The 14,574-nt window shown below is 37.8% G+C and overlaps 3 protein-coding genes across 4 annotated transcripts; 1 reads left to right on the top strand and 2 right to left on the bottom strand.

The window, feature by feature from the left end:
* Positions 1-881: 881 nt before the first annotated feature.
* On the bottom strand, positions 882-3,310 carry si:ch1073-44g3.1 (uncharacterized protein LOC797133 homolog). The gene is made up of 2 exons (XM_044128036.1): positions 3,059-3,310; positions 882-2,824 (listed from the first exon to the last, which is right to left on the bottom strand). The coding sequence occupies exons 1-2, from the start codon at positions 3,061-3,063 to the stop codon at positions 2,152-2,154; spliced, it is 678 nt and encodes a 225-aa protein (XP_043983971.1). The 5' UTR covers positions 3,064-3,310; the 3' UTR covers positions 882-2,151.
* A 1,152-nt stretch (positions 3,311-4,462) lies between these two features.
* Positions 4,463-7,810, bottom strand: atp5po (ATP synthase peripheral stalk subunit OSCP). The gene is made up of 7 exons (XM_044128037.1): positions 7,702-7,810; positions 7,359-7,409; positions 7,134-7,244; positions 6,389-6,518; positions 5,020-5,132; positions 4,821-4,907; positions 4,463-4,702 (listed from the first exon to the last, which is right to left on the bottom strand). Exons 1-7 carry the CDS (start codon positions 7,726-7,728, stop codon positions 4,592-4,594), a joined length of 630 nt encoding a protein of 209 aa, XP_043983972.1. The 5' UTR covers positions 7,729-7,810; the 3' UTR covers positions 4,463-4,591.
* A 1,558-nt stretch (positions 7,811-9,368) lies between these two features.
* LOC122837014 (serine/threonine-protein phosphatase 2A catalytic subunit beta isoform-like) lies at positions 9,369-13,708 on the top strand. Of its 2 annotated transcripts, none has more exons than XM_044127067.1 (8): positions 9,369-9,552; positions 9,642-9,881; positions 10,861-11,070; positions 11,293-11,466; positions 11,563-11,652; positions 12,346-12,507; positions 12,812-12,930; positions 13,037-13,708. In XM_044127067.1, exons 2-8 carry the CDS (start codon positions 9,780-9,782, stop codon positions 13,107-13,109), a joined length of 930 nt encoding a protein of 309 aa, XP_043983002.1. In that variant the 5' UTR covers positions 9,369-9,552; positions 9,642-9,779; the 3' UTR covers positions 13,110-13,708. The 2 variants fall into 2 exon arrangements, with proteins under 2 accessions (XP_043983002.1, XP_043983001.1); XM_044127066.1 differs by having other exon boundaries at positions 9,484-9,562.
* The last annotated feature ends 866 nt before the right edge of the window (positions 13,709-14,574 follow it).

Raw genomic sequence — 14,574 nt, forward strand, 5'->3', positions numbered from 1 at the left:
CCGTGAAAAGTTGTTGTTTTCTGTTTGCTTTTAAACAGCGATTTATCTCTTGACGAGATCACACAAGCATGTTCTGTTACGCAGACTGAAATTATTCAGATTCAAAAGCGCAAGTATATGTAAAGAGCGCACAGTAGGCTCGAGTCCTCTTTAAGGATCACACAAAGAGCCCGTGATCGCTTCGAACAGCTTATCCGCAATTTTTTATATCTTACCCTATTTAAAAGTCCGAAATGTTTCTGTAAATATCCGGTAGATTACAGGGGGTAATATCTATCAATTTAAACACGATTTACATAACAACATGGCCCAGTTTTATTATGAACCAGCTCCTCCTTTATACATCCCTGTTAAAGGCACTCTAATTTTATCATAAAGACATCCGTGATTTAACTTGACTAACTAAATATGAGGATTTATTACAAAGAAATAGCTATTGTCAGAAAGGCGAAAGCCCCCTAGTGGCTACATATGAGCATTTAATATTTTGTAATGGGTGGTTAGAAGGGGCTTTATGTCCTTGGAGTTGCAGACCAAAATAAATAAAAGCCATACTAGAATTTTATGAGTTGAAGTATATTGCAGTAGCAGGACTTTAAATTTAGGTCAGAAAATAAATCTTCATTTCCTTAAGGATTAAAAAAACAACTGTGTATGAGGTTGTTTCAATAGCATAGTAAACCTAACTTGCATGTTTTTGGGCTGTAGAAGGAAACTGAAGTACATGGAGAGAAAGGCTATACATGCACATGGACACCCTGCAAAGCTGCAAGGTAACAGAGCTAACTACTGATGAGTACTATGAGTGGTCGAAATTCTAATAAATAGGTTCAAAAAAGGCACAGAAAATTAGCAAAGGGGTGAACTGAGCTGGAGCCACATTCTTGAAAAGATTTTTATTGTGGTTTCACATACAGCACATTAGGATTTATTATATAATCCACAATGCATATTTTTGATTTTCAATAGTGACAAGTATAACTACGTAAAAATGGAAGTGGTTATGATAAGTTCAATAACAAATAGGAAAGACATCTATATTTACAAAGTGCAGAAAGAATAAACACTGTGCTCAAAAAGGAGAAGGTTATAACAGTAGAAGCTAATCAAAAAATTCAAACACAAATTGTTTGAAGAGATGCACCGATCAATTTGCCACAGATGGTCATTTTCTTTCCTGTTGTAGAACCAAAACTAATAAATCCCACCATTTTCAGGCTCTAAATGTATTAAAGAACTGTAAGTATCCACTATTTAGCCTCAATAGAAATCACAAAAATTTAGGGACAAATGCTTTGACGGTGACAATCTGTTTATAAAATAACCCAGAGCCATTTTTGTCCCCATAAATGTGTCTTCAGCAAGAAAATCTGAATCAGTCAAAACTGAAACTGGTAGGTCAAACCCATCTGCTTAGCTTTGGTGCTGGGTTATAAAACAAAATAAAACACATACTGTACAAGTAGACTAGTTTGAAAACATTTTCTGTCAAGGAAGTGAGCTGGTTGATCTGTTTCAGAAAGTAAAACTAGAACAAAAATACATAAAAAAAAATGTTGTGGAGCCAGGGCCGGCTCAAGGATTCATGAGGCCTGAAGCAGAGTTTCATTTGGGGGCCCACCTTCAATTCATCATAATGTCCATGCTTGGACAGTTTTACCTTCTGCCTCCAACTAGTTTCTATTTCAGTCGACTAGTGAACGAACATTAAGTTATTTGACTATAACATAATGCAGTTTCAAAAGTTCCTTTATATTATTAAATAAATAGTAATGCAGACAGAGTGCTCATTTAAAAAAAAAAAACTTTAATTGATCTCTATATACTTTTTTCATTTAACATGGTCACCATGTTATGAAAATTTAATTTGGGTTTCTAAGAAGATTCAATTTTGACTTATACCTTGAGCTGGCCCAGACAGAGGGAACAAACAACTCTGACATAAAGTTTGAATTGCTACTTATGACTTTTTTTTTTGCTTTTTCTGATGATTGTTTTTTTTTTTTTTTGCATGCATTAATTACTGCATTGATAATTACACTTTGATTCACTTATTAGATGTGAGTGAAAGGTGATAGTTTCTTTATTTTTAAAAAAAAAAGGTTTTCTGACGCATGCTCATGCAACAAATCAACAGAGACGTCTGCTGAGCTATTCGCCGGGTTCATCCACTTTGCTGCTGGCATCACAGAGATCTCTACTTTCCATGATGGCGTACGGAAAAGGTGGAACATCGCTGCCAGGGAAGTCCAGTTTCTTGGGAATGCTGCAGTTGCTCAAGTCAAGTGTTTTTGCAGCATCACAGCCAAACTCCAGCTTTTTGAGACGAGCTAGACTCTTGATGCTGCCGGGCGGCCTGCCTGGGCTGACTTTATATCCCGCTGCCTTGGTGGTCCCCAGGGGTCTCCCTGGGCTGGTTTTGAATCCGGCCGCTCTGGTCGTCCCAAGTGGGCGTCCAGTACTTGTGCGGTACCCAGCCAACTTTGTAGTCCCCGAAGGCCTCCCTCTCCGCCCTGATTTAACTGTACCTTTCTTTTTCTTGGGGCCATCAGGCGCCAGGGCCTCGCCGGCTCCGATTCTCACCGCCTGTGGTTGGAAGTCACCTTGGGTCTCCTGCAGCTGGCATGTCATGGCTTTGTGTATTCCCTGTGGCAAAGGGGTAAGACTGGCGAGGGACAGCTGCAAACCAGGGTTTGTTGGAGAGCCATAAAACTTGTTGGAGTGGGTGCTGCATAAATCAAAGTGGCTGGCTGGGTGGCAGTCCTCTGCCAGCCCACCAATACAGAAGTCACTGGTGCTGCTGCTCAATCGGTGCATCATTTTTCTGTCGGGGTGAAGAGAAGTGGAAATAAGGAGGAGAACATGTGGCAAGTACAAACTTAACCATCCTACTTTGATGAAGCACACAGGCCTTCTTTTCAGGTTGCAACACAAAACATTAAGGTATGAAAAACAAAAAGCAAAGCCAGAGTTTCTAAAACTATAACTTGTTCCAAATCAGATAATCTTTACAATCAAAGCTTAGCCACTAGTAACACATAAACGGATCAGCTCGTACCTCATTTATTGTTGGGTGTTGTGTTGGAACGGGTTCATTCTGTCTCGTAAAGGTTTGTCCCCTCTGGAAGCAGCAGCATCATCTTTGTGCGGGCGCTGCGCACGCTACGCCCCCGGTGCTCCGACCAGAGCTCCGTCCGGAAACAACCCCGCTCTTTGCAGTTTATTTATGGCCTGGTTAATCCTTGCTGAGGAGGGTTAGATGGGACCGGCAGCCATTTTTGACCCGAAAAAAAAATTAATAAAACAGCATTAACCGAGCACGCATGCGCAAAGGCGGGTCTACAAGACGTAGAGGGGATCAGAGTGACGTATGAGGCTCAGATCAAATATAACTAAGACCTTTCTAACTGTTGCAGAGCAACTAGCTCACTATTAGGTATTCTGAAGCTTTTGTCTAAATATTGATATTAACCATTTTCATATTTCATCATATTAACAAAACGTTAGGTGTATTTTATTGCAAATTTAAACAGTTTCCAACATGTTTATATTAAGAAATCTTAAAATATACATATTTAAATGAATAAATTGGTGTTCTGCTGTTAACTAGATTTGAACATCCAAAGACATAAATTTTGGGCTATGCTTCTTTCAAACTAGTTCAAGTTTATGACAAGCATCTGTGAACAAAAAGTTTAGTTTATATTTATACCAATAGCTCTGGTTTCTTGTTTGGCGCTGGAAGGTGAAGAGTAATTTAGTCTTTTGAAAACTCTAATCGACCATATTTCAAGATTATCCTAAATTTAGCTCAATCCATCTTTCGTTTTAGTCTGATCAGCTTTTCTATTGTCCAGCAACCCCACTGCATGTTGTTGCCATCACCACGTTTTACAATGGGGACGATGTGTTCAGGACCCTTGCATAACCACGACCGTTTTCCTCCTTGATATTACATCACACAAAAAAAATTGTGCAATGCACAACTAATAGTTGTTTGCATTCATATTCTCACTAAAGAGTGCTCCTCCAGAGTTACAAAGGCCCCTAGTTTGCCTCTGACAGTTTAGATAGGCCAGTCTTTGGGCTTAAAAATGCCAGATTAAAACTTCGGAGAAACTGTTTTATTCCTCATCTGTGATTTAAACATCACTTTACCCCTGACTTGTTCACAGAAAAGTTGGATGTATATCTAGATTTTTATTACACATGGATGTATCTAGTGATCTATTACATTTGTGTTTCAGACTAAAGAGACATTGATTAAATATCCCAGACAATTTTCAGATTTCCATTAGCAAACTCTCATATTCAAGGATTGTTTTGTATTTTTCTGTCACATAAAACAAGAATACATTAATTAACAAATCAATACATTAATTTGTTTGTGAAAATTTCAAGTCCGAGCTGAGGTGAATACTTTCACAAGGTACTGTCCATCCATGTAGGGCAAAGACAAAAGTCATTTTTTTGTAGTTTTTATTAACATCTATAAGAATTTAAGCACAGACACTGGATTTAAGGATTAACCGCAGTGCTAGGACAAATAGCAATATTTATGTTTGGGTTTTCAAAATTAAGTCCACAGGACTTAAGTCTCCCTGATGAGCTGGGTCAGTTTCTGGATCTTTGTCTTAGTGGACATGTCCACATATTTGTCTCCAATGCTGACAATCATGCCTCCCAGGATCGAAGGATCCGACTGTAAATAGAAAAGGAGTTAAAAATGACAGACAACTCAAAAATATTGATGCAATATTGATATGTTTTTCTACCCCGGCTAATTCCTTTAATGTATGCTTAACAAAAAAATACTGTACCTTGGTTTCCAGGTTGATAGTTTCCCCCTTCTGAAGAAAGCCATTGAGGGCCACTTTCAGTTCAGCAAGACTAGATTTATCCAAAGGCTGAAACAAAAATGAGTTACGGTACCATTTAGCAAAGACCACATGTACAACACTAACAGTACCAATGATTAATAAAGTCACTAGGTCTCTGTAGAAACAACACGTTTCCTACCTGAGCAGTGGTGACGGAGCAGATGACCTCTCCACGGTGTGCACTCATCATTTTCCCAAACGCAGAGATAACATCACCAGTTAGAGTGAGTCGACCATTATCAGCCAAGACATCTACAAGAAATAAACAAAACATGCAAGATCAAAGTTTACTTAAATAAAAAATGCACACAATTCATACAATATTATATGTAGTTTAAGCTTATTGTGTTTTATAATTATGTCTGTATTTTAGTTCAAGAGCTGGTTATACTTTCCTTATATTAATGACAGACAAGGTTGAGTTATAATGCAGAGGAAAATATGTTGCGGAGACTAACAAAAGAAATCCATCATGTATTCCACTAACATGTTTCAACACACAAGGCAAAAATACAGGCCAGGCAATAATAAGTACCAACAGAAATAACTGGTGTCACTATCTGGGTCCGAAATGAACAAATACATCTTCTGATTAACTACAGTGGAGGTTTAAATGATTTTCATGAGCATATTGAATGAGTTATGACGTCTTTTCATCTTCTCTGATCAATTAGTAAAAACGGTAAGGTCAAGGAACTCAAGACAAAAGATAAAAAATAAATATATATATATTCAACCGTTAACTAAAACACTGCATATACTGGTAAACAAAATCTTTTTGAGCATGCAGAGATCTATTTAGTCTGCATGCTCTAGACTAGGTTCTTCACATTTTCCTCTCTTTCGATCTCCAACAGAGTAGAGACAGGGTCTTCAAATATATGTCCTGTGGGACTGTGTTCTGCAACTTTTAAATGCATCCCTGGTCCAACGCACCTGAATCTCCTCAGTTTGCAGTCAAGTTCACTACAGTCCTGCTAATGACCTGACCAGGACCCCAGCTGTCGAGGCCTGGATTTGAAGAGCCTTTCTGGTGAATACACCAGATGTGCACCATTAGTACATAATAATGTACTAATGGTGCACATCTGTTTTTCATATTACTGTTTAGTCTAACTAAACTCAAGTGTTGCATAAAAAAAGTTGCTCCCATTCAATGTCAATGACGACGTAAACGGTAATTATAATTGACAATATTTTTTGTTCGCACGCATTTTTTAAAATTCAATTTAAATTTATTAAACTTTTTAAAATAGGGTACAACTGTTATTCTCCAAGTTGCCATGAGAAAGTGTGTATTTATGAATATAAAATTATAGACGTTTTTTTAAAGAAAAACAATCCGCAGCCCTAATCTGAGCCTTAAGTCAGCGTAGCATCTAGCCTTTCACATCTAATTTACCCTCTTGTAGCTCAGTTAAAAGTTTTAATGATCACCGTGGTCTAATGAGCAAACTTAAACTAATGCAGTGACAACATGGTGGTTGAAATAAGAGCTCTGCACTCACTGATGAGGTTGACCGTGATTGGGGAAACATTGGTTTTTGCAAGGGCATCGTGGAAAGCCTTCTGCTTGATGCTGCGCTTGACAAGAGGATTCATTACAATACCAGAGATCTTGGGGTCCTTGATCAGGTCCTAAGAAAACAAGGCAGATAAAAGAATAATGTTGAATTAAAGTAAGTTATATTGGATTGTTAACATTGATAAACAGGCATTACTTTACTTTTATTTTTAGGAAGTAAGTTCACACTAAACCATTGGTATTAGTCAAAATCTTTGTAATTTGGCCCAATTTAAAACAAAAAAAGATGAAAAACTTGATCAGATTTTAAGAAGAAATTGTTAAGGAGTAGTGCTAAAATTACTCACTGCTGCTTACTTAGAAAAAAAAGAGACATACAGAACCCTCCTCTGGTTTTGAATAAATTAAGGTTACAGTAATAAATTAAGATGAACTCACCAGCAGATGCATCATTTACAAGAGCTGTGATTTTAAGAATCATGCTTTATAAGGATTCTTAAAATAATTATAAAGCAGAAACACAGGGTGAACTCGGCTCACTTTGATGTAATTTTTTGTTTATGGGCAAGAAATTATAAAAAAATATAGGGTTTCCAGTGGGAACAGTGAATTTAAATCAGAATATTTTAGGTGGTGAACTAATAATATAATTTAAATATCATTTATCTATTTGAACTGAGCTTAGAACTAATTCTTGCAAAGAATGAACTGAACACTGCAGAACTTACTGAAACCTTCCCCAGCTCCTGCTCCACTTGGTCCAGTTTGTTCTGCTTACTGGCCGCAGAGAACAGAGCTGTGGCATAGCGGCCCTCCACTCCATAGACTTGGATGGGAGGCTAGAAATAAAGATATAGTATACAATAAACAATTCCAATGTGCAGCTGTCCGTCGATAATAAAAATGATGGCAATTTTGCTAATGATCGATCGGCGTAAGTCTAATTCATTTACCTTAATCAGTTTAGCTGATGGTCTAATAACAGACGTGCTGAACCGGCGAGCCTGGTTGGAAAAAATAAACACTGAGCCGTCATCAAAATGAAATGACCACAGAGGAAGCTAAATCTGATTTTGAAGCCTTCTACGCCGTTTACGTTACAAACAGTTAGCTGCAAAGCTAACACATTAGCAGTCATTCAAGTGCACTAACTTGTAAATATTTTGTGAGTATTTAGCGACCCCCTCTACCAACCAAAAAATATATAATGTACTGGGCATACAGTTACGTTTGGTTAATGTCGCTTGGGATTCAGATAAAATCCTGCAGATGACGAAAAAAGTGTAAATGTCTTACCTGCTGTCCTAGCATGTGTGCTGCCATTTTCTCCTACAGCTGTCCAGTGTAGAACGAGCGACTGCGCATGTGTAACTGAGAAGGAGCCGTCTTCTTCTTGTTTTGTTTTATGGCGGCTGGCAGACCAACTGTCATGGTGGATTACCGCCACCAACTGAACTGGAATGTGGACAAGCGATAAACAGGAAGAAAAACTAATGCTGAAACCAACTAAATAATTCAACTTCATATTAATAAACTAAATAATCTTTATTAAGTTTGTATTAAAAAAATAACTTAATCAGACCTTTCGTCACTCTTCGAAAGGTCTAATTAAGTAACTTTACTGATATCACGACCAGAAATTTTATCAATTGTAAATTTAATATTCATTTTTGGAACTGCTTCTTTCTGATTTATAAGCTATAATTTTATTTTTAAAATATATACTGAATCGTTTCAATGTTTCAAGGTATGTTTCAATGGGAAATAGTTTCTGACAGATTGAGATGCTCAAAGTCGAGCAAGTTCTAAAACATATTTTGGAAATGACCATAACCCTAACGCACTGCCCAAACATTATTATTATTATTATTATTATTATTATTATTATTATTATTATTATTATTATTATTATTATTATTATTATTATTATTATTATTATTATAGGTTTAATTAAGGACAGTGTTTAAACAAATATTCAAAATGCTTTAAAATTAAAGCAAATATTATTCAAACTTGATACTGTCTGATATAAGGAAACCATGAAATAATTTATTGCTGCATATTGTCACTGGTGAAAAGGATATTGGTTAGAACAATATTAAATTTTTCTTCTCCATACTTTTCATGCATCAAGGACAGTGAAACTCCAACCAAATACTCAAGGATCCAATAAGGAAGGAATACTTGTGTTTTTCAGTTTTAAGGATGTTACTGGATATTTTTTTAAAGTAGCCTATATGGATCAGAGTGAAAGCTCTACATCTCTGTCAAACTGCAGATGCAGGTGGCTCTAACATTAAAAAAGTAAGACCAGTCTGGCAATGTGACATTGGCTAAAAAAGGTATATATCACAATCCAACCTAAAGAAAGTCCAGAAAGTAATTGAAATATTTCAGTGTATAAGCTACTATAGTAATTTCTAAGGTTTTGGGATTCCACTGAACTACAATGAGAGCCAACATTTACTAATGGAGAGAACAAGGAACAGTGGGAAACCTTTCCACGAGTGTCTAACCTACTGAATTGACACCAAGAGCACATCAACGACTCATCCAGGTGGCTACAAGTAAACCTAGGACAAGATCTAAAGGCACTGTGCCTCACAGGCCTCAGTTAAGGACAAGGTTCATGCCTCAACAATAAGACAGAAACTGGGCAAAAATGACATTCTTAGGAAAGCTCCAATTTCACTACTGAAAAAGAACACAGAGAATCATCCCACAAAGGCCCCTTCTTCCACCCGCCCACCCCCGAAAGAAAGAAAGAAAAAAACAACATCTAAATGACCCCCAAGTTACAGGAGCGCCGAAAGAAAATCTTTACAAACAATTTACAGAAAAATATAAATACCGTCCAATGTTTTAACTTCACAATATTTGACCGTTTTCCCCTCCCCGGCGTTTAAATGGTGCGGACCCACATGTACGGAGTGACTTGTAATGTCTGTTGATATTTACATAAAGTAGTGTTAATTTTTGTAATCCAAACAGAGAATATAGTTCAGTGTGTAATTTAATATAGCTATTCATACCTTTAACATTTTTAAAATTATTATTAAACTAAGACACTGCTTTGATCCACGCTGGGCGCGGTGACATCATTAAAAAATAATACGCGTTGATCTGCAGTGTCGCTTTCCGATCAAGGTAAGCAAAGGTGAGCTTCTTGGTTATTTTTTGTGATAACGAACAGCACTGTTAGTGCACGTAAACATCATAACATCTGTATTAACCAGCTGCAGGAACAGGGGAACCACTCCCATCCCAGCCCTCCTCCATCACCACCACCACCTGCTGGGAGACGCAGAGCAGTCACAACATACCTACCGGGTTTCCTGCGGGCTTAAAGCTGGTCGGCTTGCAGGCTGACAAGCATGGATGACAAATCGTTCACCAAGGAGGTGGATGGCTGGATCGAACAGCTGAATGAGTGCAAACAGCTAACGGAGAACCAGGTTAAACTCCTGTGTGAGAAGGTAAACACTGCTAATGTTTATTGGCTGATTTAATGGCTAGCAGACAGCTAGCTGGCACGTCTTCTGAATATCCGACTTGGAAGGGGATATTTTCCGCAACAACAGAAGCCATTTGACTGAAGCCTCCATATTCGAGAGATGCTATTCGAATATGGAGAAATGCGTTCAATTTGTTTTGCATACTGGTACCTTCACAAAACGCTCTGGCAGACTCAGGAATAACCTGCTGCGCGATCTGAAAGATGACAACAGCTATTGGTTTCTCCATATCTTGTTCATAATATCTATAATTCCACCATTGGTGAATTTTGATGTGGGCCATAGACAATTGCCCAGGGCAGCATTAGATGGGGAAGCACGAGCACAAAATAATAATAAAAAAACCAATATCAGTTGCACCTTGAACAAGTTTTCTATTGCTTTTATACACATGCAGTGGGGAGGTGGTATTGCTTGGTGTTTTGGGAAGCTAGGTAAATTCTTTTTGCCAGGCTGTAATGCATTTTATTATGCTCCAGATTCTTAGATAATTTCCTACATTTTAAGTGTCTGGAAGGCAGCAGCTGGAGGGGTTTGTCCAAGGTGGAAGTTGAGAATCTTCCTAAACAGGAGACCTATCACCTGGATAATTATAATTCTAATAATGTCACTAAGAATATAAAATAATTACCAGTATAGTTTTGTTGGAGTTTTCACATAAACGTCTTTGATTTAAAGAATGTTGCACTTGTTCACTGCAACTTAAAACAAAATTAAAATCATTGATGGCTCTCCTTTAGCTTCATTCCTGTCCATTTTTCTTTCTCCATCAAAATATTTCTAAACTGCCAATTTTCTCTTTCTCTTTCATCTCATGTCTCAAGTAAGGTTACAACTCCTTTGTTCTTTGTCACTACCTGGTTTCCACATGTAAAGTATATCACTGGTTTCTGTGGAGGTACCGGTATGATCTTGAGTTTCTCTCGGCTCTTTGTTCCAGGCCAAAGAAATTCTTACAAAGGAGTCCAATGTACAGGAGGTGAGATGTCCAGTGACCGTCTGTGGAGATGTCCACGGGCAGTTTCATGACCTCATGGAGCTGTTCAAGATTGGAGGGAAGTCTCCAGACACCAACTACCTCTTCATGGGAGACTATGTTGACAGAGGCTACTACTCTGTGGAGACAGTAACACTGCTGGTTTCTTTAAAGGTTAAACTTCTAACATTAATGTACTGTATATTTAAAGCCTAGTTGCTATAAAAAAAAAAATTATTATTATTTTTTTCTTCAATTGTGAGCCTTTGTGTTTAATATTTTAATGTTATTGGAGAAACTGTTTCTGAACACTGGGAATATGAGTCTGCAAATTAATCTTGTCATAAAAAAATGTCTATGAACCTTTTGAAAGTGCATTATTTTCTGTTTGAATAGGTGCGATTTCCTGAAAGAATCACAATTCTCAGAGGAAACCATGAGAGTAGACAGATCACACAAGTGTATGGTTTCTATGACGAGTGCCTGAGGAAGTATGGAAATGCTAATGTCTGGAAGTACTTCACAGACCTTTTTGACTATCTGCCCCTCACCGCACTAGTGGATAACCAGGTAAGGCTGTGAACATGGGGTACTGTAGAGGAGAGTACTTAGAGTTATGTAAAAACCAAAAATAAAGACTCATATATTTACTGTCTTGTCTTTAAGATTTTCTGCCTTCATGGAGGATTGTCCCCCTCTATAGACACACTGGAGCACATCAGAGCGCTGGATCGGTTACAGGAGGTTCCTCATGAGGTACACTCACCCCATAGCAATTTAAACCATCGGCTGGCATAACGTAATTTCTATATCAGCCGTATTTGTAAAGACAAATGGCAGGAACTAAACAAATTCAGGTGTGCATGTAGCATTGGCACTTGGCCAGCGGATGTGTTGATACGGCCGTCTCTGCTGATCCAGAATTATCCTAGACTTTGTTTTGGAGTACGCATTGGACACATATTACCTCTGAGTTATCTCAGAGGAAAAGTTTACCAACCACTAGTCTATCTTCCTTAGCTATTTCAGTTCTCAGACTTAAATCCCAAAGAAATCCTGAGGAGTTGAAGGAGAAGAACCAAAAGAGAGAAAGAACCCAGCATTCTGGTCCATCAAAAGCTTTAAAATCCACTTCCAATTGCTAATAGTCATTGTCTTGCAAACTAAAATGGATCAATTACATTGTCAGCATCTCATCAACGTCTACAAAGATTTCATAAAAGAACAATTAATTTGATTCAAATGTATTCAAGTAGTGAAACATCCAAAAAGAGGCTGGGCACTGTCCCCAGATGTCCAACATTGGACACCATTGCTCTGGGGAGAGTATGTAGAGAGGAGTAGTGTTTTGTATGTTCAAAACTAATGTTAAAGAGTAGAGAGTGATGTATATGTATGTATAAAGTCAGGGATGTTCCACCAACACTGACACTTTGCTCTATATCTTAGGGTCCTATGTGTGACCTGTTATGGTCTGACCCAGATGACCGTGGTGGCTGGGGAATCTCACCTCGTGGTGCCGGCTATACATTTGGCCAGGATATATCTGAGACTTTCAACCATGCAAACGGCTTGACTTTAGTTTCAAGAGCCCACCAGCTGGTGATGGAGGTACTGTGACTTTCACTGCTCACTGAATAATAAGAAACTGGTTCTTTAAACATAAAGACCTTGAGATTCTCTTCATGCAACACGTGCATTAATCTGAAATTCAACCCCAACTGGTTAAGCAGGCCTTTGCATTCGGTTTATTGGGAAACATAAATATGTTTGAATAGTTCTTAGCTCCTAGTCATGTTCCAGATGCTTACAGATAGTCATGCCCATGTCTAAACAACCATGGAAACAGGATTGCATCTTAAACACCATTTATGGCCTCCACAGTTAGTGACACTTAGCTTATCTCTTGATCCAGGGCTTTAATTGGTGCCACGACCGCAACGTAGTGACAATTTTCAGCGCACCAAATTACTGTTATCGTTGTGGGAACCAGGCAGCAATCATGGAGCTCGATGATACCCTGAAATACTCCTTGTAAGTGCAGTTTCTCTTCTAAATCCAAATATTCTAGTGGAACTCTGCTGTTTTGTAAATGCAAAATACATTTATAAATAATGATTACGCCGGATGTTTCCTTTAGCCTCCAGTTTGACCCTGCACCTCGCAGAGGAGAGCCCCATGTGACGAGGCGCACACCAGACTACTTCCTGTAAACAACATGATGAGAGGTTGCACAGAGGCTGAAGAAAAGGAGACTGGTGGTGCACAGGCTTTGTGCCATGATACTGACTTTCACACACAACTTCTTCTTGATTTTTACCTGTCTGTGCATGAATTAAGTGCTTGGAATGATTGCCACTCCTTACTGTACTGTTACATTACCTGCTGGTATGTCAGGAAATAAAAAATATTACTGATGACGAGTTAGACTGTTTGACCAAAAAGGTCTTTAAACTGCATCCTGTGTTTGGCATGACCTCATATCCAAGAAAGCAGTGAAAACATTATAGGTATTATTTTGTAGCCAAAGTACAACAGCGTATTCTGGAAGTAGAATAATAAGGCTAAAAGCCAGGATTGTGTATGATCTATTAACACTTTTGTATTTGCTTTCTTTTTTTTCTTTTTGCTGCATTGCATTGGAAAGATGTTCTTTTTGTACTGTTTCAAGTAGTTCTGCTTCTGTTACCACAATGTATTTATTTAAACCTGCGTTACTGCTGCAGATGATCTTACTTGTGTAGTATAACTTAAATGTTTTTCAGCCAGAACTATCTAAAATAAAGAGTTTGGCATTCCCTCTCTCCCTCAACAGTTATGGTGCATTCGCTTTCTGTACGGTCAGATTTTTCAAGTTCACAGTTGGGGAAACTCAACAACAGAGGTCTCAGTATCAAGTAAAGCTGCTGGACATACAGTAAAAAAACGTAATAAAAATTGCACATGTAATTATTTATGAACACTTCAAACATTTTTTTTTTCATTAGAGAAAACAGACAGACAACTTTATGATACCCAAAAGTGAACATGTTCTTTTAATGTTCGAACACATGAAATGGAGATAAATGAATCATTGTTTTGTATTCCTAATTAGCAGACCACTTACTACAACTTGGAGCAAATTTCACTGGCTTTTCAACCTGCAATTGGAACCTGTAAAACTTTGTAATGTTGATATTTTATGCTTGTTAAAGAAACATTTTAACATTTGAATTACTCTGCTATTTACTTGATGTGGACTGATAAGTATACCTAAATATTTCAGAATTGTAGAGTACATAGATTTTTCTTGAGGGTAATAAATGCATTCAGACATCACTATCCCTCCTCTACCCAAACTCTTATTCTTGTAACACTATTTTTTAGACAGAAAAATTGCAATGTTGGGTTCCTTCCCTTCCTGTCCAATTGAATGTATTCAACTGAGACATACTTATCCTAATATACATTTACAAAATATCCCAAAACAATTTTTACGACTGTTTATTTGCAATCAAACATATGCTAAATGAGAAAATATTTACATTTGTAAGTGGATCTGCTGTTTCTACTCGTTGTTCTCGACTTATGCCCAGATAAATCTCGGTCGAAATTAGAGCCACCACCTCAGAGTCACCACTAGATGGAGACAGAGTTCTTACTGTATTCCGCCGATAACCATGAGATCATAGGGGTGAT

This window comes from Gambusia affinis, linkage group LG09, assembly GCF_019740435.1.
Source record: "Gambusia affinis linkage group LG09, SWU_Gaff_1.0, whole genome shotgun sequence".
In the NCBI taxonomy this organism is placed as follows: Eukaryota; Metazoa; Chordata; class Actinopteri; order Cyprinodontiformes; family Poeciliidae; genus Gambusia; species Gambusia affinis.

Coding starts and splice junctions, on each gene's coding strand:
- atp5po (XM_044128037.1), bottom strand. CDS start 7,728: ATGGCAGCACACATGCTAGGACAGCAG. Junction 7,410..7,701: donor CACACATGCTAGGACAGCAG/GTAAGACATTTA, acceptor TTTTCCAACCAG/GCTCGCCGGTTCAGCACGTC. Junction 4,908..5,019: donor GCTCCGTCACCACTGCTCAG/GTAGGAAACGTG, acceptor TTTTTGTTTCAG/CCTTTGGATAAATCTAGTCT.
- LOC122837014 (XM_044127067.1), top strand. CDS start 9,780: ATGGATGACAAATCGTTCACCAAGGAGGTGGATGGCTGGATCGAACAG. Junction 11,071..11,292: donor CACTGCTGGTTTCTTTAAAG/GTTAAACTTCTA, acceptor CTGTTTGAATAG/GTGCGATTTCCTGAAAGAAT. Junction 12,931..13,036: donor GATACCCTGAAATACTCCTT/GTAAGTGCAGTT, acceptor TGTTTCCTTTAG/CCTCCAGTTTGACCCTGCAC.